The 24,669-nt window shown below is 49.2% G+C and overlaps 6 protein-coding genes across 6 annotated transcripts; 3 read left to right on the top strand and 3 right to left on the bottom strand.

The window, feature by feature from the left end:
* Positions 1 to 278: 278 nt before the first annotated feature.
* On the bottom strand, positions 279 to 1,610 carry FPRO_09832 (uncharacterized protein; the record flags this gene model as incomplete). Its single annotated transcript, XM_031233266.1, has 1 exon — positions 279 to 1,610. The coding sequence occupies one exon, from the start codon at positions 1,608 to 1,610 to the stop codon at positions 279 to 281; it is 1,332 nt and encodes a 443-aa protein (XP_031083120.1).
* Positions 1,611 to 2,430: 820 nt separating this feature from the next.
* Positions 2,431 to 3,165, top strand: FPRO_09833 (uncharacterized protein; the record flags this gene model as incomplete). The annotated part of the gene is made up of 1 exon (XM_031233267.1): positions 2,431 to 3,165. One exon carries the CDS (start codon positions 2,431 to 2,433, stop codon positions 3,163 to 3,165), a length of 735 nt encoding a protein of 244 aa, XP_031083121.1.
* A 2,543-nt stretch (positions 3,166 to 5,708) lies between these two features.
* FPRO_09834 (uncharacterized protein) lies at positions 5,709 to 6,974 on the bottom strand (the record flags this gene model as incomplete). Its single annotated transcript, XM_031233268.1, has 1 exon — positions 5,709 to 6,974. One exon carries the CDS (start codon positions 6,972 to 6,974, stop codon positions 5,709 to 5,711), a length of 1,266 nt encoding a protein of 421 aa, XP_031083122.1.
* Positions 6,975 to 18,811: 11,837 nt separating this feature from the next.
* FPRO_09835 (uncharacterized protein) lies at positions 18,812 to 19,483 on the bottom strand (the record flags this gene model as incomplete). The annotated part of the gene is made up of 1 exon (XM_031233269.1): positions 18,812 to 19,483. One exon carries the CDS (start codon positions 19,481 to 19,483, stop codon positions 18,812 to 18,814), a length of 672 nt encoding a protein of 223 aa, XP_031083123.1.
* Positions 19,484 to 21,774: 2,291 nt separating this feature from the next.
* Positions 21,775 to 22,863, top strand: FPRO_09836 (uncharacterized protein; the record flags this gene model as incomplete). Its single annotated transcript, XM_031233270.1, has 1 exon — positions 21,775 to 22,863. One exon carries the CDS (start codon positions 21,775 to 21,777, stop codon positions 22,861 to 22,863), a length of 1,089 nt encoding a protein of 362 aa, XP_031083124.1.
* Positions 22,864 to 23,201: 338 nt separating this feature from the next.
* On the top strand, positions 23,202 to 24,662 carry FPRO_09837 (uncharacterized protein; the record flags this gene model as incomplete). The annotated part of the gene is made up of 1 exon (XM_031233271.1): positions 23,202 to 24,662. One exon carries the CDS (start codon positions 23,202 to 23,204, stop codon positions 24,660 to 24,662), a length of 1,461 nt encoding a protein of 486 aa, XP_031083125.1.
* Positions 24,663 to 24,669: the final 7 nt, after the last annotated feature.

The raw sequence follows: 24,669 nt of genomic DNA on the forward strand, positions 1-24,669 counted from the left end.
ATTCCTCCTACTGGTTCGTTTCCAATCGCTGTGTCCAATCCTCGAAATATCAGGGCTGGAGGGCGTTACACAACACGCGGGGTAACCCCAATGACATTGAGCCTTTCGGCACCATCATTGTCTGCAGAGTCGAGCCTCAAAGCAAAAGTCGTCGCAGTAGCCTATTGAGGTGTTTGTTGCTGTGTGACGGTGAGCGCATTGTTTGGACAATTGGCTATCCACGTTTTGGTATGCGGTCGCCTTGCGATGAATTGCCTGAGGCCCTTTGCAGCTTCAGCCTAGTCTTGTGCTTCCTTTTCCTTCTCCTTCTCTTTCTTTCCCTTGTGCTTCTTTCCCTTATCTTCCTCTTTCTTGTCCTCCCCCCTCATCTCACCCCTGCCATCGCTGAGCCCAGATTTGTCGAATAGATGAAGCTCGACAGATTGAGGCACACCACCAAGGACAGGCTTCGGCAAGACTTGCTTGTGAACGCTGTACCAGCTTTCCTTGTCCATAAGCTCAAACAGAACGTCTTCTGATTCGTGGCGAGGCTTGGTGGCTAGGAATACTTTTGTAGTAAATGGCTCGCCTTGCGGGAAGTAGGTCAGATTTGCTGCATGGATGGCTGAGAGCGTCTCAACAAGTGCTGGCAGCATGTCGACATTGTAAGTGCAGTCGCTGAGCATCACAAGATCCCAAGGTCCAGATCGAACGTCGGGTCCAAAGCGACCTTGTCTGCCCTCCTCCCAGTCAAGATTTTCGTAGAGCATTCGAACAGGGTTCTCCTGGAAGCGTAGATGAGAATTTTCCAACCTTTTCATGTTAGATCTCGCGCGCTCCTCAGCTTCCGGTAGATCAGTCATGAGGATGGTGCAGTCGCCACCTTCAGGCTGCAGTCGGGGGTACACAGCGGCGAGCCCAACACCCAAGATGCCCACACCGCAACCCAATTCTAACACACGGATCGACTTCTGACGGGTGAAGATATTCTTCATTGTTCTCATGCAGGGGTTTTGACTGGACTCGCAATCGGGAGCAGTCTCGATACCTGCAAGTGCGCACGTCGCTATCACGCCGCCATCCCAGATGTGACGCGCAATGCTCTCACCGATCTCCTCCTCAATCTCAATTGTTCCCAGCCCCTCAGGTGTGTCGTTCAGTTGGAGTCTTCGAATCGACACAGCATTGTCTGCTGGTGTGAGAGTTAGAGGCACCCAAGCTGGCATGACAGCGCCCTTCTCTGCAGCTTCCTTCCGATACCGCATCTTCTCGGCCGACAAGGCCAGAATGCGTGGGACACTCTCCGCGGTGTGAACAGGCTCTGATGCCCGGACACAGACATGGACTCTCATTCCAGATTCAAGAGCTCGTTCAAGAGCGACGGGCATTTCCAATGCTGGCTTTGCAACGCGCATGCCGGGTTCCCAGTCGAGATGTCCGGGGTCTGAGAGGAGCCATGTTGAGCTTCCTTCGGGTGAAGCGGCGATGGCGACAACTTGTAGGTCTAGAAACCTTTCTGGGAAGAGGAATGAGTCGCCAAGGTCTGTTGTGATGGTGAAGAGCAGCTGTACCAGGGTGCCGCGGCGGTTCTTAATCACCTTGGGTGGCCCCAGAAATCTGACATAGTGCATTGTGACGTGATGAGACTTTTAACAGCTCAGAAAAGTCCAGGGTATCTCTGTGTTGATTTGACCCCAATTGACTTGCCAGGCGTTGTAACTGCGACCGTTCTTGTTGTTTATTGAACCTCGGGTTGAGCTGATCCAACCCAACCTCTCGCATGAGATGATGGGGAATTTTGACCAGCTACTGCACGCTTAGTCATCACCGCTGCATTCACATGAATCCGACCTTCAGTGACAATAATGACAGGATTCATATAAGATAGGTAAGATGTCTCATAAGTAGTAGGAATTAAGATACCAGAGGGATTCCGATAATTCTTTAATAATAAATGAAATGATAAGCACTTTGGAGGTTTATGGGACTGGAGTGTTGAATCATAAGACTTTCTGTAGTCAATCAACTTCATCTACAAAATTGAAGGCCCCAGAAAGTAGTAAAAAATGTTGTCAAAATACTGGTGCCGGCTTGTAAATCTATGAGACGACTGTCCATACGGTCTAGGACTGACCTTAAGAGGATGGTGTTGACTGAATGTTGAAAGTCAACTTGGAGTGAGAAGTCACCTACCCGAGACTTCGTGTGGACTCTCAGGTGCTGCCGAGTGGTCAATAGAAAAAGAGGAAGCTTTGAAGCCGCTTGGAATATATGGGGTGGGTTTAAACATGTTGTTAAATTGAGAGTAGAGTTTTGTTTTAATTAGGTTTAAAGCGGATCAAGCATATGCTCCGTTGATCACGCCTTGACGGACTGTTCATGCGTGCGTTATAAAAACATCCACTCAACTCTCGCAATAACCTATTCGCAACACCTTGAAACGTCACTGTAATGTCTTCTGCCACCGAGAAAGATGGGGGTCAGCTACATGATAGCCTACAGACTAGAACCTGGTTCGGATTCGATCTAGACGATACTCTCCATGAATTCCGCAAAGCCAGCCGCGCAGCCACAACTCGCGTTCTTACACGCATCGCCAACGAAAACCCATCAACTACACTCCAAGATCTTCAAACCCAATACGGAATCATTCTGAAGCAAGGAACCGCCGATGCATTCACCGACGGAAAAACCTCACATGACTACCGTCGCGCTCGCTTCGCTGCCACATTGAGCTATTTTGGATTGAGTCACGATAGTGTCGATAAGCTGCTAGAGGACTACGAGCGTGTTCTTGTGGATAACTTGACACTCAAACCAGGAGCTGTTTCTCTTCTCGAAGCAATCAAGGCGTCCGGAAGGAAGATCGCAGTGATTACAGAAGGACCGCAGGATGCACAGCAACGAGCAGTGAGAGACCTGGGCATCGACAAGTACATCAACTTTCTCGCGACCACAAACTTCTTCGGTGTGGCCAAGATCGATGGACTCTTCGGCAAGGTACTTGATCATCTTCAGATCGCACCGCAAGATATCGTGTACATCGGCGACTCGCAGGAGCGCGATATCGAGCCCGCTACCAAAGAGGGGATACTCGCCATTCACTTACACGAAGCTCAAACAGCGCCACTTGTGCTACAACCTCCCAGCATCAACTCGCTCGAGGTACTAGTCAAGCTAATCTAACCTCTGCCGCACACAAGTCTGAGACGAGACATGCTCGTGTCCGTCGACAAAAACCCAGCGTTGCAAGGCTGAGAAAGAATCTACCCGCATGTATATGTAGCTCAATCGATACACCCGTCAAACGTGTCCGTCTCTCACAGGATACTCCCGACTATCTCACTTACAACAACATGCTGCGTCTAACAAACGAATCAGACAGGTGCAACGTTTTGTGCGACACGAAGCTTTTTTCAGCTGATGTCGTACATAATAATCATCCCACGGCACTGGGCCGAGACATCCAAGTGTCATAGAGTTCTACAACAGGGCATATCTTGCTATATAAGAGGTTGAGCTTAACATTCTATAATTAATTATTTACTGCACGCTCAGCCTTGTATGCACTGCTTACGTTACGTTGTGCATATTTTGTCGGGGTTACATTACTTATTAATTCTTTCTGCAGGCTGAGCCTCGCAGCTTAGGTATGAATCCAGCCCGTGAGTGTTACACACCTGTCATCCCCAGGATGTAATCACGGCTATACGCATTGCAATAATCCCAACCTCCCTCACGGGATGACGGGCGTCTTAGACGCCGGCGCACGGGGGGAAGGGGGACCTTTGCCGGACACACATCACATCACATCGTGGTGTGGTGTGGTATCAAGGTTACAGTTACAATTGGGGGTTGTTCACAGACCACATACAGTAGAAATGCGCTCTGTAGAACCCCAACATGCAAACATTTCTAGACTGGGATATTTCTCTCACTGCGGCCTCAATCGAGACCCCCCCTTCCGTCTTATCACATCACATTGGATCACATGTGCCTCCCAGATGCAAGATCCAGCATATCAATCTGGCCCCCAACCTCTCCTCCCTCTAGCCCCTCCTCTACCCTCCATATGCCACACGTGGTAAAAACCGCGAAAAAAGGGAAAAGCAAGGTAATTCACCTGTGCACTCATTGGCCTTGTAGCCGCTCGCTGCACCCACACCACCACTAGCTAAGCCTCTCTCAGTAACAGCCTTCATCCACGAAAGAAACTTTTACTAAGTAGACAATGGCTGATTGTAACGGTTTCATACATGACAAAGTTCACTCTCTAGCAAAAACTCAAGATACGGCATTCCCCGAACAACGTACGTCTAACGCCTCAGCTTCTAGCTCTCAACTTTACGAGTCAAGGGAAAGGATTCATTCCAAAAAGTCCCAACACCATTTCTCAACGGCATCTCCACCTTTGTATGATCTGAAACCCACTGATTCCAACGTTTAGCTCCCTCCACTTCAAGCACCTGCAAGTCATTCTTTCAAAGTTTCACACATTCCAATGCCCAAGCCCCTAGCGCGAGTCGTGCAAACTGGCTGAAACAAAGCCTCTCAAGTCTACGGTAACGATCGCTGGTCAGGTGGTCATCGTCAAATCATGGAATATCCCAGTAAATTACATCACAATCATGTTAATCAATCCTACAAAAGTAAATGACTGTTGCTTCAATTCAAGGGCTCTTGAAACTGCATGACGCATTAGTTGTCCAGGGGTTGCTTGGCCATGACCTCATGCCGGATCGTCCATTCACTAACCCACGTTGTAGAAGTAAAGTGCCTCAAACCAAGCCATTTGCGTTTATACCCCTCGCTCACACGCGGGGTTTGTTAAAACGGAAACACGAGGGGATAATCATGTCCAAACAGGATCAGGAAACGCAATCACCAAATGCGGTACTGTGGTGCTTGGAGGTACATTGTATACAGTCACATCAAACTTCATAGACATCAGGAACAACAGAGATAATTGTGTAGATAGTTTGCGATTTTTTTGCCTAAATATTAAAATAATCGAAATCAAAAGTATCCATCTTGAAAGTGGTATAACCAATCCTTAACGCCCCCAACCCCTCCTCATAGCTCTAATGCATGAGGACATTGCTTCCATCCATCAATGAGGAACGTTAAAGACGTCAAATCCTCCAGATTACCGTGTAGTAAATAGCCTTCCGTTCTAAGTGTCAATCACTTTTGTTATCCTAACGCGCGCTGGTCCCAAAAGACAAGATAATATCCAAGCTCCAAAAACAAAAAGAGTAAAAAAAGAATCGGAGTCTGTCACTCCTTGTCATCACTGAAGATGACTCGCTTGCTTGCTTGCTCCCCCTCGCCAACTGCTCGCGTCATTCCGAACGGAAAAAACACTGGGTATCTCGAATTGGAAGAAAAAGAAGCCCCCTTGATATCGATCCCCTCCTCCGCGCGCGCGTTTGCATTGCTGGTGGTACAGGTCGCCCCATGAGTCTTGGTGTCTTTGTTTCGATTGCCAAGTCAATAAAAAGAAATCGCTTCCTTGGGACGAGGTAGAGATGTCGTAAAAGAAAAGATAGATGGAAATCCTTGTGATGGGTATGAGAGTGTGTATCCAGGAGATCCGGGTAGTATACAACGGATATGGGTATCCAGTCCGGCGAGCTTTGGTAAATGTCACTGGCCGGTATCATAGATTCCTCAGGTATAGGTATGGTAGGGTCAACAGAAACAATCCAGGGGTCCAATGGATGATCCGCTTATTTGGTAGGGTTCCGGAGAATTTCTTCACAGTTGGCGTCAAAGCGAAGGTTGAAGAGCCTCACGTTCTGCATAAACTTCTCCGTCTTGTCGAGCTCTCGGTCACGTCCAAAGAGGGTCTCAACAAATTCGACACCAGCATTCTTGCCAAGGCCAGCTTGCTTGCGCTTGGCAGCCTTGAGCATGGGGGCTTCACAGGCCTTGAGGAGGGATCGGAGCTTCTCGGTGAGGCGCTCACCGGCCTCGATGAACTCCTCAACAAGGTCACGGTTGTCAGGAGTGCGGACGCGACCGACTGTCTCCTCAGCTCGCTTGACCTTGCCAGCGAGCTGAATGAGAAGCAGCCACATCTCACCAGCCATATCAGAAATGGGAGTGGCAGGACCTTGGTGGTAGACGGTCCAGTCATAGATCCACTTTCCGAGACTGTTGGCATCAAAGACACTACCTAGGAGAAGGATGGGCTCTTCGGCAGGATCCCAGTTCTTTAGTGAGTATCCAGCAGGAATGCGGTGCTTGCGAGCATCGGCATCGGTAGCCTTGGGAGTGGAAGGGGTAGAGGCGGGCTTGCTGCGGTGTGAGCTGGCGGGACGGACAGTCTGTGGCCGGGGAGGGGGGACCGCGGTGGAGGATCGACGGCTGTGGCCGAAGCTGGTAGGAGGTCGGGGTTGAGGCTGAGGCGACTGGAAAGTGGAAGCCTGCTCTCGTGTGTAGTAGTCATCGTAGACAGCGGCGGTGGTAGCACCCTGCAGGTAGTCGTCGTAATTAGTGTACCGTCCCCGGTCATCATCAAAGTCTCGAGGTAGGAAAGCGGATTTGCGGTGATGATTGATCTTGGAGCGGGACTGTGCGGGAAGCACATATGTATGTCCCAGCGCCTCGATGATCTCGTCCTCGTCGGATTCTCCATATGGGGTGGAAGCCCGGACATAGGTAAATGAGAATCGGCGGTCGCGCTTGGAGCGCGGAGATGACTCGGAAGGCCTGCGCGACGAAGAAGTTTTGTGACTCACATCTGCCGTGCTATATTGCCCAATGCTGTTGTAGCGAGGCGAGTCCTTTGGAGGACGAGGGCTGAAGTCGCTAGCCTGAGAGTAGCTGTTGAATCGCGAATGAGCCGCTCGCGTCGCTGGCCGCCTGGGAGTTGAGTCGGCCCAGGTCGGCCTCGGGGAAGGGGTTGGAGTTGCGGACGACATCCTCGAGTAGACGCTGTCGTAGTCGTGGATCGGCGTCGATCCAGGAGTTCGTGGAGATTTGTAACTCATGTTATTGTGTGGCGATGTCCAACTGACATCCGCTGTTTCCAGGGTTCAAACAACTGGTCTCCTCCCGAGCACCCGCAGTTGTTGGGTTGTCGTGTCGCTCGCGGATTTCCGAGTTGTTATCGTGTCTTTTTTTGTCTTTTTCTAGTGAGTAAGTTGAGTTGGCTTGTCAGGAATGTCAAGACTGCATGCAAGCAGATTCAACGATCAAGATGCGCCGGGGAAGAGACGCCCAAGGGGAGGTGATGGAATAGGCCCGTCACCTCGGTATGTAGTCGGAGGAAAAGAGGTTAGAAGATTCTTTTGCGACGGCGAACATGACCGATGGGTATTATATCTCTCCTCAACTTGGAGGAATAGGCACCAGATCCCGTGGAACCTGGTAGTAGTGTCGAGAAGACGCTGGACGCTTCGGGGGTCCAGAAGCCAGATGAGTAATTGATTGAGAAAAAGAGCGATGACGTCGATGCAACGACGTGCTGAATAAGTTTTGATGAACTTGTTTGGGGATTCAGAGTGATTGGCAATCGCCAAGATACGTGAAAGAGAGGAGGAAAGGAGGGTGAGCGGGAAGCAACAGAGATATATATTCTAAGATTTGTGTGTGTGTCTCTGGGTGTGGACACCTCACGTACCGCACCGACTCCCAAACCTGCCTACACTACCTTAGCGGGTGATGGCAGGGGAGGACGCTAGTGGGAGGAGGGGCCCGACCGGGGGTTGAGTAAAAAAAAAAAGTGAGGACAGGGGGTCTCAGATAGGGGCAGGGGGTGGAAAAGCCGCAGGCAGGCTTTGTGAGGGTGTGGTAGAATTGAGTGACTCTTCCAACAGTGAGACAGGGGTGCAACCTGGCTTATGTAGGCTTCGCATTTGCACTCTTCTCGCCGCTGAACTTGATTCCAGTGGTTGCAGTGACTGCAGCGCTTTGCTGTGCTGTGCTGCTGCGCAATGCTGAGTGAGTCTTGGGTGATTAATTTAGAATCTTTTGTGCTCTTTTGACTGTAAATCAGTCTCAAGTCGTGCTTTTATTCGATATCCCTGGCGAGTACTAGAATCACCTCGAACTGATATGACTCAGAAAGAGGCAGTGTTGCTTGATTAATTGATCGCGACCGAGGACAACACCGCACCGTATCGTATCGTATTGCTAATCAGGGTGTAAGAAGAGACAGAGTTTAACGCTTAGTCAAAAAACCCATACTGTACGTGCGCACAGCCAATTTCTCTCCAACCAGTCGAGTCAACGTGCGCCGCGCACTGGCCTCAACTTTGATTGTTTTTGGCGAAATGAGCCAAAACGGTGACGCAGTCTTTACCAGGACCACCGCTGCAAGGCCAGACGCTGCAATGCGGCCAAGTTTTGCTGGGTTTTCCGATAATTTTGTGGATGGCTGTATATGGCGCTTTTTTCTTTTTAAACGCCCTACCGCTTCCGCAACCCAATTCAGTGTTATCTTTTTTTGGTTGGGTACTGGTATTTTCGGGTTTGATCAATTATGATTCAACTCGAGTTCTCACGCGCAAACTATGACTCAGTCTTGAACCACTCGTCAGCTAATATGTTCATGAACCAAGAGGCGAAAAAGCACATCCAAGGAATAGGGGGCAGAATATCATAGCAGATAATTGTTGTGATAGGTAGGCAAAAGAGGCAGCCTTTCATGTGAAAAGGAGCAAAAAAGAGCATGAAAAGTTGACAGGCCAATTTGATTGACTGCTTTCCCATCCAGTTCAGCTCTGAGTGTCATGTAATTGTCCCAGGGTGTGTATATAGTGGCGCACTGAGTGCACTGGTGCTTCTTTGTCTCTCAACAACAAGACAAGCAGCAACACAAGGGACACTGCACTCGCACACAACGCACACAATTCGACTTCCCCTTTTCTCCAGAGCCTCGTTTCTTTTCTTTTTCTTTATTTCTTTTTCTTTCTGTTTCCTCCTGTATCACATCGAGCCAGCCACCAAATGCAGGGAGAAACAATGCTGGGATGAGTGAAAAGTGTGCGGATCCGACAAAAAGGAAAACGAGACGAGGCCACAGAAAACTTTTCTTCAAAATGAACAAAAAAATAAATAATATTTACCTGACGGAGTTTTCGGGAGGCGGGGTTCAGTGCAGTACCGGGCTCCCTGATCGAATATTGCTTGCTTCTCTTGACACCGATGTCTCGTCTCGCACGCCTCTTTCTCACTTCTCAAATTCCCCTTGTTCCGAAATTCAGCGAGCAACAGCCAGAACTCGCCAGGTCAGAAATTGGCTTGAATATCCAGACAGAGGGCGTGTGTCCCCACTGAAGAGCCAGTTGAATTTACCGGCGGGGAGTAAGCGAGATTGACGGCCTGGATCCAAATCCCAAGGAATCCCAACGTCTTGCTGCAGGCCCGGATGCCCGCGATTCTCTTCCGGTGAAAATTTTTCCTTCTCCTTGGGCTTCTAGGCGCGCTGGCGGCAACCGAACCAACAGGGGGCCCAGCTCCAAAGCTCGCTCGGTGTGATTCAAGCCTGGCCAGGGCAATCAGTAGACCGTTACAACCCCTGGACACGCTTTGGAATATTAAAGTAACTTAGATTAATTAGGGTATTGGGCTGGGTAAGGGTATGGGAAAGTTTTCCTGAGGATACGGAAATACGAACAAAATGCTGACGCAACGGAGCGGCCAGCAAGGATGATGATGGACTTGGGGCGCCGTTTTCCCTGGAGCTTGTGAATGTGGTCCTCGTAATCCATGCAAAAGGCTATCAGCCTGGCCCTTAATAGCACTTGCTTGACACAAGTGCGACGCGAGGCTGGCGATGACTGGAAGCTACCGGCAGGCTACCACCTGGAGTCGTTGCGCCGTCAGCCAGTGAGTAACCTGGTTGGTCTTGTCGCAAGGCAGAGTAGCCGAGGACGATATCCACTGGTTGCTAGGGCTCTATGTATGTCAACAAGGCTGGAATGGATGGCGAATCATAAAACATACAATACAAGACAGTTTCCGAGCCTTGGGGCCTTGGTACGGATACTCGACTCGGTGATATGTTGCCTGGCCTCCGATTATACGGCGTGGCACGTATTTAGGTAACAACAAGGCCTCGTACAAAGCAGTAAGCGGAGGGTTGAATGGCAAAACTCCGCAAGCTGTGCCGCCGTGAGAATGGAGTTAACGGACAAGGACTCATTGACAGTTGGAAAATCAGGGAAGGCTGTCGACCTTTATCAATCAATCCTCAGGTTCTTCACACCATCATGATTTATCATCACACGCTTACCACCAATACTTTCTCATTGGGCGGTTCCAGCGTGCGCGTACATACATCATCAGCAGTAGTAGATGGGTGTCGTGCATTTTCCCCCAAGGGCTCTCATGCATGAGATTTTCTACCTTGTGACAGGTTCGCCTCGGAGGAATCATTACCACTACTTCTCCGCATCACGCATCACAAATGGTCACCGTGAATTTGAGGAACCGCCAATCGGTAGAAAACAATGTGATGGATGATTCGAGGGCTGCACATCGAGGTTGCTACATTGTGCATGTGATGAGTTCCTCCGTCTTACGAATACGGATGATTACGGAGTTTCTTTCGTTCTTTCTTGTTACAACTTTCCTTTTTGAGCAGTTTTGTAGTTTTGCAACCCTGTTCATTGTAATATTGATTTCGAGTCCTAGATTTTCACGGCAAACATGGCGGTAGAAAATGAAGAGGCTGGGAGAGTCGTCCCCTTGCATTAGTGACAATCACATCAGCTCCCTCACATGAAGTCACTGGCGGTTCGAAACAAAGCTGTGATTGCCACCAATGCAGAGTGATCTGACGAAAGAAGAATCGAGCGAACAAAAACCAGTGGATCGGATGTCAACAGCTCTTCTCCGCACGCACGGCACGGCGGGCGGGGGCCAAACAAAGATGGAGATGGAGGAGATGGAGAAACGGAAGACGGATATGGAGAGATCGTGCATTAGGTACTGGACGAGTGGGAAGCGCAAGCGCGGCAGCGGAGTCAACACATGTCAAACCCTGCACCGGAGAAGTGGCTCGCGAATGGGGTCGTTTCCTGTCAATATGCGGCCTGCCACTGCAACGGCACTAAGGTAATGCTGACGGAACGAAGTGGTAAACAGACCAGAAGAAGAGGCCTTCTACCCAGAGAGGGATAAGCGTCCCATGCGAGTCTCTCTCTAGCCCGCCTGTCACTCACTCTCCAGGTCTTCCATTCTTCCATTCTCTTCAACTCCATCGGACCCAAATTCCAATTCCACATCGAGACTTTTGTGTCACACTGAAATGCTGCAGTTCTTCACTTCCGGAAAGGCAAGATACTTGGCATGAATCGCCCTTTAACTCGAATACCTTGCTCATAGTACTCCGTAAATTACGCCGCAATGTCAATCATATTTCGCCCTTGATCCGCCTCCCACATCTAGAAACATATCCCGATCTGCGCCGAACGAAAAAGGGAGGCCGTCGCTTTGATGAATATTACCCTTTCTTCATGCCGATAGACTCGAGATTGGGCCTCGGCCCTAGTTCCGTGCTTTGCCTGTCACGGCTGGTATTTTATCTGCACCTTTCCGGTCTGTGGTATTGATTGGGCAGAGCCTAGCTCTTGACATCTTAGATTTCCATACCTTGATCGTTCATTTCCGTCTCAGATCTGGCAGGTACGGTATCTTTCTGTCAACTCCTTTTAAAGATCTTGGGTCCGTGATTCAGATTTTTCTCAGCTGGCTTGTAGCCATTTAAACCCCTGCCGTCGATTCTACACCTTGAGTCAGAACGCTGAACAAGATGACACATACGACACAAAACAATTGAACAGTTTCAACATTTCATGACATTTACATCAGTTTGACTCTGACTGTTGTATGATTCAAAAAGTCCTGGTATTGTCCTCCGCATCCGGACCGATGAAAATCAGAGGTTTGATTGCGAGTGTCAACGCTCTGGCCTCCTTTACTTTCAACAACACCCAGGATCCCAGAAGGCTTTTATCCGGTTGTCGTTCTCACCAAAATGGACTCTGGCTGGGATGACCGGACCGAAGATTACCTGTGCCCCGGGGCTAGGGGACAAGGGTATTGATCAAACATCCTTGAAATGACCATGGATAGGGTTTGCAATGGCCGGCGATGGGACGGACGAAGCAGGGGGTGGATAAGAATTCCTGGAGCCGGAGTCAACAGGCCTCGGAGCTTGTGGTCATTGCCAGGGGGGACAGAGTCTGGATGGGCGTGTCTAGGGGGACCCTGACTTCCCGTCCAAGATGACTGACTAGACAGACTACTGACTCCCCCTGGTCATGGTTCAAAACGCGTGCCTGAGTCCCAGAATTCGGTCACTGAGGTCTAGCGGCCACGACATTGCCCTAATGGCACCCACAATGACAGCGGGTGAGCGATCCAGACACGAGGACGGAGTCCTCAAATGGGTAATGGGTACGCGGGGAGACGATTCTGGCCTTTCAGAGGCCTGAGAGTTTCTCTAGAAGGTCTCTGCTGGTGGATTCGCGGATGGCGGACAACAGCCGGATGGAGTCTGCGTCAAACATTGCCCAGCTTCAACCCCAGTTTGTCGTCGGTGTTGCTAATATTATTGCAGGATCGATGATATTTTCATGACATTTTCTATTTTGACAAAATTATTTTGTGTGCGTGTGCCCACAATGTTAAATATTTGGCAAAAATCGGTCAGTGTGCAGCGATGAGACAAGGATTTCCCACCAGATTACACGGGCTGGGCTGTGCACTGGTCCTGGCAATAAGACCAACACATTAAAACACCCACGACAACGCAGCGCGAGCCAGCACAACCCTTCAGGAGAAAGGGTCAAGAATGCGACTGTACAGTGTGTACACAGTCGACATCACATCTCGCTCAATAACAAGAGAGACCCGGGCGTTCGGTCTGAGCTTCCTTCACCTTGACCTTGACCTGGGGCCCGAGATTAAGGCCAGAGACAATGGGTCACATATAACTTACACTCCCCCCCGCACGCCCCCCTTTTGGGCCTGGTAATGAATTTTAGAAGGGGGAAAAATCGCGGCCCAACGCTATCCTGTGCTTGGTGCTGGGCACCATGTTTCATACGCTAATAATAAGAGAAGTCTTGCCCTTGTCTTTTGCGAGTTTCCCTGCCGGCATGTGGTACACAGCCGAGTCCAGGTTTGAAATTATCTAGGACTGTCTGTTGTGTTTATCTCAGAATACGGATAAACATGGTGTTGGTGTTTGCTTTGACAGAGCAACAGAGGAGGAAGATTATTGCGATGGACATTTTTGGGCATCAACAGTTTGTGTCTGGTCTCAGAGTCTGGAGTTTGTATGTATGTCTTGGTCGGTGTGTTTTGCTCTTCAGCTATTGTTTCAGAGAGCATCAGAATTGCATCTTTTTCTCAATGGCTTCTGACGGTATGGATATGGACATGTATGTCCAACATCTAATCTAGACGCACACGCCCTCGCGGCGTATAATGTCGTCGGCCTTGTTGTTGGCGGCCATTGAGGTGGACTTCCAATCCCCATTGCCATCCTTGTTCCATGCAATCCTCGATCACCCTTGTCCAACATGAACATTTTGCCGCTTTCTTACTTCAAGGATAAATTTTCATCGCGAGATGCCTTCCTTTATTGATGGAGTCTATGACAGCCTTGCTCTCTATCTGACAGCTTTGCCGCACTTTGAAATGACTGATCCATCGCATCGCTCGATATTCGGCGCTGTCGGTTGTTATCGCCATCATCTTTCTTGACCGATGTTCTTCTCAATGGACCTCCGAGTGGATGAGCCGGTGACTCATAGCTATCCCTTCCATTGATGCTGGCGCTGACAGTGTCTGCAGCTCGATGCATATACCCTCTGGTTTGCTGTATTGATGTCCAAACAAACCCGCGGCCCCGTCATATCGGTCCCGCCATGCACCCCGAGTTAGAAGCCGATTGGCATCCACCACACGCACTGCCTTGTCTAGTAGACGCAGACGCAGACGCAGACATACATACACAGACACGTTGATGTGTGCACCACCATCAATCAAGCTTCACGATAGAGGGGAGGCGGGAGAGGGTACTACCCCCGGCGTGTAAGTGATGGAGGGGCACAATAGAACAACAGAATGAGCTCTTCTCTTCTTTTGATCAGGACTTTTGCATGGCGGATATGCGTCTGCAGAACCCTGGTGCCTTTGACTTATCCTTACACAACAGCTCTCCTCTATTCGCTGCGTCAAGCGACGATATCCAAACAACAAAGCCAATGCCCCTCCAAAAATAAAGTCGAAAAAATAAATGGCCCTTGGCAACAAGTTTTCCAGGTTTCCCCTCCCCCTCCAACAGCCTAGCCAACCCTACTGCGGACGCTATAATAACAAGGCGGTCTTTTTTCAGCTTTTTTTTCTCTCTGCCTCTTCCTCACCGACTCTTGCAAAAGACGGTGCCCGTTGCTCGGGTGCCTACCGTTGATGGGGATGCACCATCGCGGGGCCCTTTTGCAAAGACGGGCCGCTATCAGAGGAAGCACAGCGCTTCAAGGACAGGACGAGAGAGAGAAAAAAAAGACGGACCCCTCGCCCTGCAACTCCCCGAGACCTAGCTCACGACGTGGACGCAAAACGGCCAAGGCTGAAGGTATACAAGGACCAGAAGCCGGCCGCATAGTGACGTATGCAGGATCCCACAGATCCATCGCGGCTCTCAGTGAAACGTTGTTGATGAAGGCTCAGAGAGAGAAACTGTGTGTGTGTACTACGGTAGGAAATCTGCACGTTGCCAGTATCATGGCGTGCAGTAAAGTTGCTTCTCTAGTGTTTTCTAATGCTCAAGATATACACATACATACATTTACATATACATTACATTACATTTTGACTAGACTTCAAGCCGCTGCAGATGTAACCCTTCCGCTAATACAAGACAAGATCAAGCGCCGACGATCAAAAAGCACACCGCAGCAACACCGCCGTTTTAAAGATCGCGGAACTAGAATGCAGTGCCCGCTATAGCGTCCTCCACTTTGGTTGACAAGGGCGATCACTCTTGATTGAACGTTGCTTTTTCTTCCCCTTCGCACTGGAAAATTCTCTTCTCCAAATGCATGAGAGCGCTTAAGGTGTGCTGCGAGGCCATTAGGGCAGAGACACGCAGCTGCATGCATTGCATATTTTAAAAGAGGGTCTTTTTTTGACATGTCTTCTGTTGGAGCGCCAACGCCCTGCTGTGCTGCATCACGATGGAGTATTATAGCTAAATTTTTCCTCTTGTCGGTGACGAAATAGAAGCCTAGAATAGTCTGATCCCGGTAGTCCCGTGGACAAGAAGAACAGCAGAGAGGGGAGAAGAGAAGAGTCATACGTGAGGTGAGCCCCTCCAGTTCAAGGCTCAGGCGCGTTCATGCCCAGCGGTTCTTTGAAAGGTGGTGTTGTCTGCGTTGTCCATGCCTCGAGGGTACAGGATGGATGCTGTTTTGGTGCTGGGCCTTTCGGGTCCGGCCGTAGAACAAATGAGATCCGACCAATGGATGCATTAGCACAATCTGCAGCTCGGGAACCAGAACGACATGTTCCCGCTCTTTCACACGTCACATCACATCTCAGTTTTGGAAAAGCATAGGCTATGTACCAATGGCGAGATTAGGGCATGGCAAGAGGAGAGCAAGGGGGGTCGACATGAAGCCCTGTGTTGTTATGCGATGCTGCACGGTTGCAGTAGGTAACCAACCCTAGACCACAGAATGAATATTCGCAAATAGAAATAACAGGGCGAGCGGAGGAGTCAGTGAGAAGGTCGTGATAAGGTCTATTAGTTCGTGATATTCATCATGATACCTCAGTATGGCATGTGAAGAGGTGGTCTGCTGCCAAGGTTATTACCACCTCAGCGCTTACACATCATTTGCTCGTGAGAATAGCAACATTGACCAGCAGGCCTCAAAAGATAGTGGTGATTTTTTTTCTGGTTCCAACACGCACCCCTCCATTGCATGACCACTAGCCACGTGGGATGTGGCTGTGTTTTTCGAGGGTCCAGCCACAACCACTCGGCCGGGTCCGCCACCGGGGGTCCGATTCGGGTTTGGGCTGGAGTCCGCGCACGGCAACGGCAGCGGCAGCGGCAGCGGGAGGCATGTGATGGGTCCTGCAGGAGACCCCGTGGTTCCCGATTTTCTGGGTCCCGCATGCGGCCCCATCGACATATCCATTATCCATTTATCTCATCGGGCTGACGTGACGTGACAGTTTGTGAGCCTAATTAATTCAAGTGACGTAGGACGATATCAACCTCGAAAGTGAATCATTTGAATGGATTATTGCTCGTCTGTGACTGATAAGAATGACCGTGTCCCCTGCTGCCTAAATCAGGTCCATCCTGTCATTTCATCAACGACTCCCCCGCCACCCAATTTCGATGCTTTCTTTGGCGATTGGGCATCTTTTGCCCCCGTTCAATATGGGCTGACAAAATCCCCAACAAATCAACCGTTTAACATTTTCTCAAGGATTGATCATTACCGACAAGCCTACACAAATGAGTCACACTTTATCGCAAACGCTCATGAACTCGAATAGTTGGCCAGCACATCGTTGAAGCCCCTGACACAGCCACACCGATATGTCAAACCGGCCATCGAATCAACTGCCTTACCTAAAGCTTGGTACAAGTCATTTGAGCAGAGTCCTAAAGCGCCAGGATATGTGAGGATATGTGATAGGCAGCAGCGCGCAAGAGGGAGCCCACGATGACGCACACCCGATATCTCAGATTCCTTATACACGAAACGTGTCGCGCCAGGCAATATCTCCCGCGAGGCAGGCACTTCACATGTCGGGAACCAATACAAAACCGCGGGGAAAGAGGCACAGCCTTGTGAAATGTCATTCACGGTGCTGGTGAATGGTGGCGATGTCAGAAAATGGGACGGAAGACCGGGTTGATATCCGTGATATCGACACGCCTTTGTGTAAATGGAGGTTGGCATATTGATGATATGTTTCGCAGTCAACGATTGACCAGGTTTGCTGAAGACTATTGGTGATAGCAGAAGCTGGATGACCCTCAAGAGGCTTGAACAGTTATCAGGTCGACCAATGTGAGGGCATCGTAGGACACAACGTGTTGAGGAGAGAGTCACAAGTGAATTGGCAAGGGGCAAATCAGTATTGCTGGAGGTAGGTCTAAAAAGACCCAAGAAGCCTTAGAGGAGCGTCCGAGAACCTATACATTACCTTTCGATGAAGGGACACTGCGAAGCTTTGACTACGATACCTCAGGCACCACCTAGTCTCGAACGTCCACCCTTACTGATTTCCTCCATATTGAAGTGACCGTAAATCACCTCTTGGCCGTGAGTAAGAGGACGGTGTGATATTGATTGTCCCACCCTCCTGTCTCTATTATACCACTCATTGGCCTGACGACTTCAATGCTATGTTTCTCGAATTATCTTGTATTTTGAATGGTAGTACCTCTTCTCTACAGAGAGCGATGTTTGATAGCAAGATAATTGGGGTTTCGCACTCAGCCGACAAATACTTCAATGACACCTTATATGAACCAAGTCGCAGCTCTCCTCCTTGTATCATGTCTCCTTCGTAAGCATGTACATATATGACGAAGTACCATATAATGATCAAATCCGATAGCAATTTGTACAAGTATTAGAAGCGGAATCACCAAGGCGGTGCACTACCATGCCCCCTTTTCTACACCCTTCGTACTTTGTCTAAGAGATGCCCCAGACGTCAAGGGAATCCCGGGTGAGGGCCAAGAGTCTATAGGCGTTGGCCTTGTCGGCGGTGATGCACCTGTAGACAAGAGAAGACCCACGAGCTGCACCATTCAGGGATGCAAGCAAGGCTTTACAACCCTGTGATCTACCTCTCAATGGATGTCCCTTAAGATAGCTTTGCATCCCCGGTACCAGTCTGCAAGATCTGTCAATATTTCTTTGAGTGTAAAACTTCAAGAGACAAGTCATGTAACAGAAAAACTGGAGAAGTTCTTATTGGTTGTACAGCCAGCTTACAGAGAGGACGAGGTTCTAAGTTAGACAGCCAGGTGAGTCCCGGGTTATGGATTGATGCAGAAGTCCACCATCTTACATGGCCGAAGTTGAACAGTTTGAGATTTGGGACCTTGTTTCTGTTAAGGCCACTCTGTAAGGCATTGACGTTAAACCCCCCCGGCCTCAATAAAGCTGGAATCATCCTAGAGCATATCTCAAGATCTGAAGTGCTTAACGTATAGGGAGTATGAGTGGAAACGTCTTGCTTGTTGCTAAACTCTACAAGTATGCATACAAAACTTTATCTTACCATGACAACACCTGCAGATGTCTTGGTAGCTAGATACCTTGGACGCGAGGTTTCCATTCTCACAAAGCGTGGAAGATCGGAGGTTCTGTTTCTAGGTTAGTAGATAATACAGAGGTCACCAAAGCACGAGTCTATTACCACATCGATTTGGCACTGCGACATACAGCTTTACTACTCTGGTTGACCTGATTATATAGAGTACCTCAGCTGTGATTCAAAATCTACAGCATAACCTGTCAGTGGTTACGCCAGTCCTAGACTCTCAAGCATATTGTATGTTTATATGGGTGTGCTATATCCTGCAGGTCTAGTGGAGGGTGCTACGAGATCAATGGAGGCATAGAAATTGGACCGAATGATTGAAATGTAAAGAATGAATGAATTAATGGAGTAAGAAAAAAGGTTAGAACATCTGAATTAAGTCACGGTTCGTATACTACAATATAAACCATGGTAGTAAGAAATGTCAAAAAGATACTTTCCTCGTATCCTTCAAACGTTTTCTCTGCGAACCATTAAACTCCAGACCACCAAAGAGCCAACTGCTGTACTAGTTTATTGGGCGCAGCAGAGCAGGATGTACCCCAGGTTTGCATTTATCATGCTTCTTCGCCTTAACCTTATTGAAGCCGCATGGTTTATGGGACCTGAGGCAACTTATGCAGGCGTACGTCCCGAGACGCTGGGGATAGCGAGCCACTCGACACTTTCCGGGCTCTTTGCAGCCATCACAAGGAAAACGGGCTGGTACCCCGTTATCTTCCAGGTAGTGGACCTTCTCGTGGTCCTTGAAGTTGCTCATGTTGTACTCCTTGCCGTTACACCTGGTACATGTCTTTCGATTGTTGACCTTGCTGGTGCGGCCTGCCCATTTGTTGACGACGGGTCGCCTCGGAGCCGCTTGAGGAAGAACCTCAGGGCTTGCCCTCATGGTAGCCTCTGAGTCTGAGTCAGTGCCTGAGTCTGTGTCTGAGTCTGAGTCTGTGTCTGTGTCTGCCTCTGCGTCTGCCTCTGTATCGACGGTTGCCCCCGTCTCTGCCTTAACCGGAGCTTCCTCCTCTTTGTGGCGCTGCGTCTTGTCTTCACAGCAACAGCCCTCCGGGTATCCGTACTTGCGGCGCTCCTCCAAGGGCCCCAGAATAACACACCAGTGGCAGCTTCTGGCTTGAGCGCGCTTCTTCTCTTCCACCTGCCGAGCGTTGATTGGTGTCCAAGGCGACATGTCTGAGGGCTGATCAGAAGTAAGTTTAATATCAGGGTGGATTCTACTTACTTTTTGGTAGAAATGTTTCAATGTGATTGAGAGTGAGAAACTCGAGATGTTTTTGATGTGATAAAAAGTGAAGAGAAGAAATAACAAAGACGGGGATATTGTCTCTCTTGTAATAAGAAGATGAGAAGATAAATCAATTCATGGAAGTTATTTACAAGAGGCAATGGTATACTTTCGTTTGCAAGTGAAGCTGGAGGTAAAATCACCACTGAGAAGGAAGCCGCTACATTGCGCGCATTTCTTGAGTAAAGCATGTAATACATCCCCGAATGGTCCCCTAAGATGATTGGGAATCCTCTGCGCCACAGGGATTAGATTTATTTGAGCTTGTTATCAGAGAAAGTATTTGATCATCAGTGAGTCGGGGGTGGCTGCAGATGAAGATATTCGCCTGTCCCCGGGGATAAACTTTTGTTACACACGACCATGGTTATATCTCACTCGAATCGCAAAGATCGAGAAGAAAGTTTGTAGGATATTGAGATTAATGAAGCTTTTAACTTCGGATGAGAACTGCATGGAAGGAGAAACACCACTTTGGTGGGTTAGACGAGCATGATGGCATTTACATGCTTCGGCTCACGAGGTGTTTATACCACTTGCTCTAATAAGTCTGTTTCCAATTAGATAAGTATCCAGAGTACTTGGAGTTAATACGGCCGAGTCTAGACGATCACCAGTAGAGTATTTGCCCTGATATGGTAGCCTTGGTACAGTTTCGTGTCACTTCGAGCTGGAGACACAGGATCATGGATGGGAGCATCTGTAGACTTTGGGTAAGCCTTTTAACTTCCCCCAGAAAGACATGGTGAGAATTCTGCTGCCTTGTACAGTCCTGTTTGACCGGCATGCTGTTCTTGTGAGTAAAAGAGGCCCTGGCAAAGAGCAGCTTTTTGTTCACCATCTTGGAATTGTTAAAAGTACTATACGAGGCACTGTATGTAATTGAGGATCGATATTCCCTACCTATGGAGAATATGAAGAGCCCACTTGATACGAAAATCATGGTCATGATACGAAATTGATAAGGACCCATATGGTTGAGGCTCGACTTAGACGAGATGCCATGGCTTCATTATACTTTACATTACCCCAGAAATTGCGCGCGAATTGGAAGCAAAACAAGGGATTGATCAACAAGCTGCCAGGCATCTATCATAAACTTTAGATTCATGCTGTTGAGGAACACGTTTTGATAAGCTTATGGGTGTGGCATATTTTCTTGACAGCCTATCAGGGCCCACCTTTCAGAACCTTCGTTGCATGGCCTGTGAATGCCGCAGCTGCCTCACTTATGTACTTATTGTTGCAGTTGTAAGGAAATACCTGTCGCGTTTCGAAAGAGCTCGTTTGAGAAAGAATATAACGTGTAATTTAACGTGGTGTTATACAAAGCCCAGCATATCTTCACTCTGGTGTCATGCAGTTGCGTCCCTGTCGAGGTTCAATGATAGGCACTTACACCGGTGACTAAAAATAGCCTTGGTCAACGGTGATGTTTGTAGAGCAAAAAACAACAACTACATATTTGGCAGTCGAATTGTAGAGGAAATATATTCTGCTTCACCAAACAGAAAACTCTCCCGCCCATGAATGATCGTTCCCTCGATTGCCAAACATAAAAGATATACAGTTGTTGAGAGTGGTGTGATCTCAAATGACGATAAATAAGGCGACGGATTGCCAGACACAGAGTCACAAACAGAAAAGATCTGAGACTCGGAGACCCCCGGCAATCTAGATCGATCTAAACGAGCAAGGATTCATATACATAGAATAAGTATCAGGCGTCTTTCACGTGGAATTGTGATCCCACGTTCTAAGCCTCAGCTGTTTCCATTCCCCGCAGCGCAACTCGCTGGAGCTGAGGGGCGATATCCCGAAGCCGACCGCCGCAGCCCGTGAGCCGCGACATCAGATCATTTCGGCATCTAAGTCAAGTGAGGGACGCTATCTTACCGAGGGACAACTCAGGAACACGACACGTAGTAGGGGAAACTGACGTGTTTGTCATGACGAGGCAAACACGCCAAGGCACTTTTTTTATTATTAATTAGGGAGTCTTTAAGCTTAAAGGCGCTGAGGTCCCCCCCACTGTAAGCCAACTAACGGGTTCAACATTTATGAATGCCACTTGCGTCAACCACCTTCAACGTCCACTTCAGGAACAGACAAAATCTCCGAATCACACTCCAACAAAGCAAGACACACATACTTATTAGTGGAAAGCCACCCAAGTCATGTGCATCGTACTTCTCACTACATCGCATCCCGATTATGCATTAATCGCCATTGATAATCGGGACGAATTCATTCTTAGGCCGACATCGCGGCCTCACTGGTGGACTCACGGTACATCTGGTCGACCAGTCTTGTCGTCACGGGATCTTCAACGAGCAGAGAAAGGAACATGGATGGGCATTAGCAAGGACGGCCTGATGGCCGTGCTCACCAATTATCGAGAAACAGATGTTCAGGACCAGAACCACCCTATTCATGCTGCCAAAAGCCGCGGCGGTATGGTCACCGCCTGGTTGGGAACACCACCCGAAGAGAGTCTCAAGGACAGCGTCCACAAACTGGTCGAGAACGACGGAGTTAAGGGCGTCGGCGGCTTCTCCATGGTTTGCGGCAAGCTGAGGAAGCAGACTCAAGGTATTGCGATTGTAAGCAACCGGGCGGGTAACGTCGAAGAGGTGCCTATCGTCGCCAAAGAGCGCGGTGAGATTTGGGGTCTGAGCAACACTGCCTTCGATGCGACAGGGAACCAGGAGGAATGGCCTAAGATCGCAATGGGCAAGAAGCTATTCCGCGAAGCTATCGATAAATCTGTATCCGATAAGAAAAGCAAAGATGACTTTGTTTCAGACCTCTTTGATGTTCTCAGCCACGACACACTACCCAGGAACGAGAACGCGAATCTCGTCGAATACATCCACGAGCTCAAGAAGAGTGTCTTCATCCCATTGATCGGTGACGAGAAGCATCGAAAGGCAATGGAAGCGGCCATGGCGAAAGGACCCGGTGAATGGACAGACGATCAAGCAGCTGCTGAAGAGCTGATGTCCGAAGGTCGACCCGACCCAAGCACAACACCTATTATGGGGTTCGAGACTGGCATGTACGGCACCCAGCGACAGACTGTGGTTCTGGTCGATTGGGAGGGTAATGTAACGATGGTGGAGCGGGCGCTTTGGGATGGAAATGGCAATGCGGTACCAAAGGGAGAAGGCGACTTCAAGTTTGAGTTTGAGATCAATGGGTGGAATGATGAGTTTTGTAATGGAAGCACAAATGGTACGAATGGAGAGACGAATGGGCATTTGTAGACGGTGTTGAGATGGTTGTCACGCAGATGATGCATTGGATCAGAAGCCATAGATAAAGAATAGACGGGCACTTGATACTAAGACCACGATGAGCTCCTGGATAACAATAGCAGTAGCCCTTCTAAACGACAGAGAAGAACTGCCCTGGGGAACGACTTCCTCTAGCGCAAGCAGCCAGAGGTGACGAGATACAGCTGTCGACAACTGTTCATCACTGGCAAAGCGCAAAGCTTGACCTGACACTGACACTGACAAAACTTCACCACTACCCATCAAAACAAACCAAACCGAACCAGACGTTTCCAGGCAAGGCGTCCAAAAAACAACAAACAACAACAATGGAGGCTTTTCGAAATAGCACTGGCTTCCAGAGATCCTCTTCTCGACTTCGTCTACCCACTCCATCTAATGTCTTCTCACGAGGAAAGAAGAAGCGTCCTGTGATCTCTGGCCCGATTGGACCTGTCAAGAACTCTCGAGGTCCCGACTTCACTCGAAGTGAAACCCTCATCATTGTTCCCACCATCAAAGACTGCAGTGGCTCAGACGAGCCATTGTCAGACAAAGAAAACGTTGAAGCTAGGAAAGCAACCCGACGACTCTCTGCTAGCTTCTCGGCACATGGATCACTTGCCAGTCCCCCTACTGTTGCCAGGTCTGGACTGACTGCGACCTCGAGTTGCAATCTGAACGCAGCCTCTTGTTCAACCTCAACAAAGACCCGCATACCAGCAACCAAATTTCATCTGCCCACAACAAAGAGAACCCTGAACTCCCCGAAGCCCGGCCTTGCTACTTCATCTTCGCATCAGTACCTTTCGAGTGCTGCTCCAATCAAACCTTTGCCCACAACCAGCTCATTCCACTCCATCTATGAGGACTTGAGCCTCGAGTCCACCGTCCAAGACGAGAACATCCCCCCCTCCGACCATAAAAAGTCAGCTCTCCCGGAACATGCTTATCAGGGCAGCTTTCAGAAGAACAAAAGTCGTCTTCCAAAGTCACGAACATTGGCCGTTTTGAGCGATCTTAAAACATCCATCTCCCGATCTTCACTCAACTCTAAATTCTCCTCCTCCCGCGATTCCGATGACCCATCGTCTCGCAAAACGTCTGCATCTTCAACAAGTAGCTTATTCGTATCGACTACCTCACGACTTGGATTATCACGAGCATCTCTAGTTTCTCGATCCAGCAGCAGTTCCGGCACCACGGCGACAGAAGTGCAACCAGACCCCAGCCATATCACCACAGCACAACCATCTGCATATTGGTCCGGGCGCTTTGTTTCTCTGCATGATCGTTTCCTAGCCGAAGAATACAGCAATGGAGAGGCCAATGCCTTGGACTCGAGTCCTGGGCATCCCTTTCAGTACCACGCAATGACCACCGATCGCGTGGCTGTCAACTCCCGTCCGACTCACCTCTCCCACTCCACCACCACATCGGCACTTACAAGCCTAACTGGAACAAAGCCTCGCACCCCACCATGCAATAAGGATGCTAGATGCCTGCGAATCTTCCAACACCTTGAAAGCCTTTGTACTACAAGCGAAGCACGCCGGTCACTGGTAGCCTGGCAGCAGTCATATGCCCGTCGTGTGGGAAAGCCACAACTCCTCCCTCAGGGGGGTCGCATGGAGGACAAGAGTCTGATGGGCAAGCTTTTTGGCACAAACCCCAATAAAGGAGGAAGGCGAAGCCTCCCAGTTATGAGCGAATCACGCCTACCAATCGCCAGAAAGACGAAGCCAGTTCTTGTGGTTGGAGGACGCGGGAAGCGGGTTTCTATCAACTGAACGCTCT

This window comes from Fusarium proliferatum, assembly GCF_900067095.1.
Source record: "Fusarium proliferatum ET1 genome assembly, contig: FPRO_scaffold006, whole genome shotgun sequence".
In the NCBI taxonomy this organism is placed as follows: domain Eukaryota; kingdom Fungi; phylum Ascomycota; class Sordariomycetes; order Hypocreales; family Nectriaceae; genus Fusarium; species Fusarium proliferatum.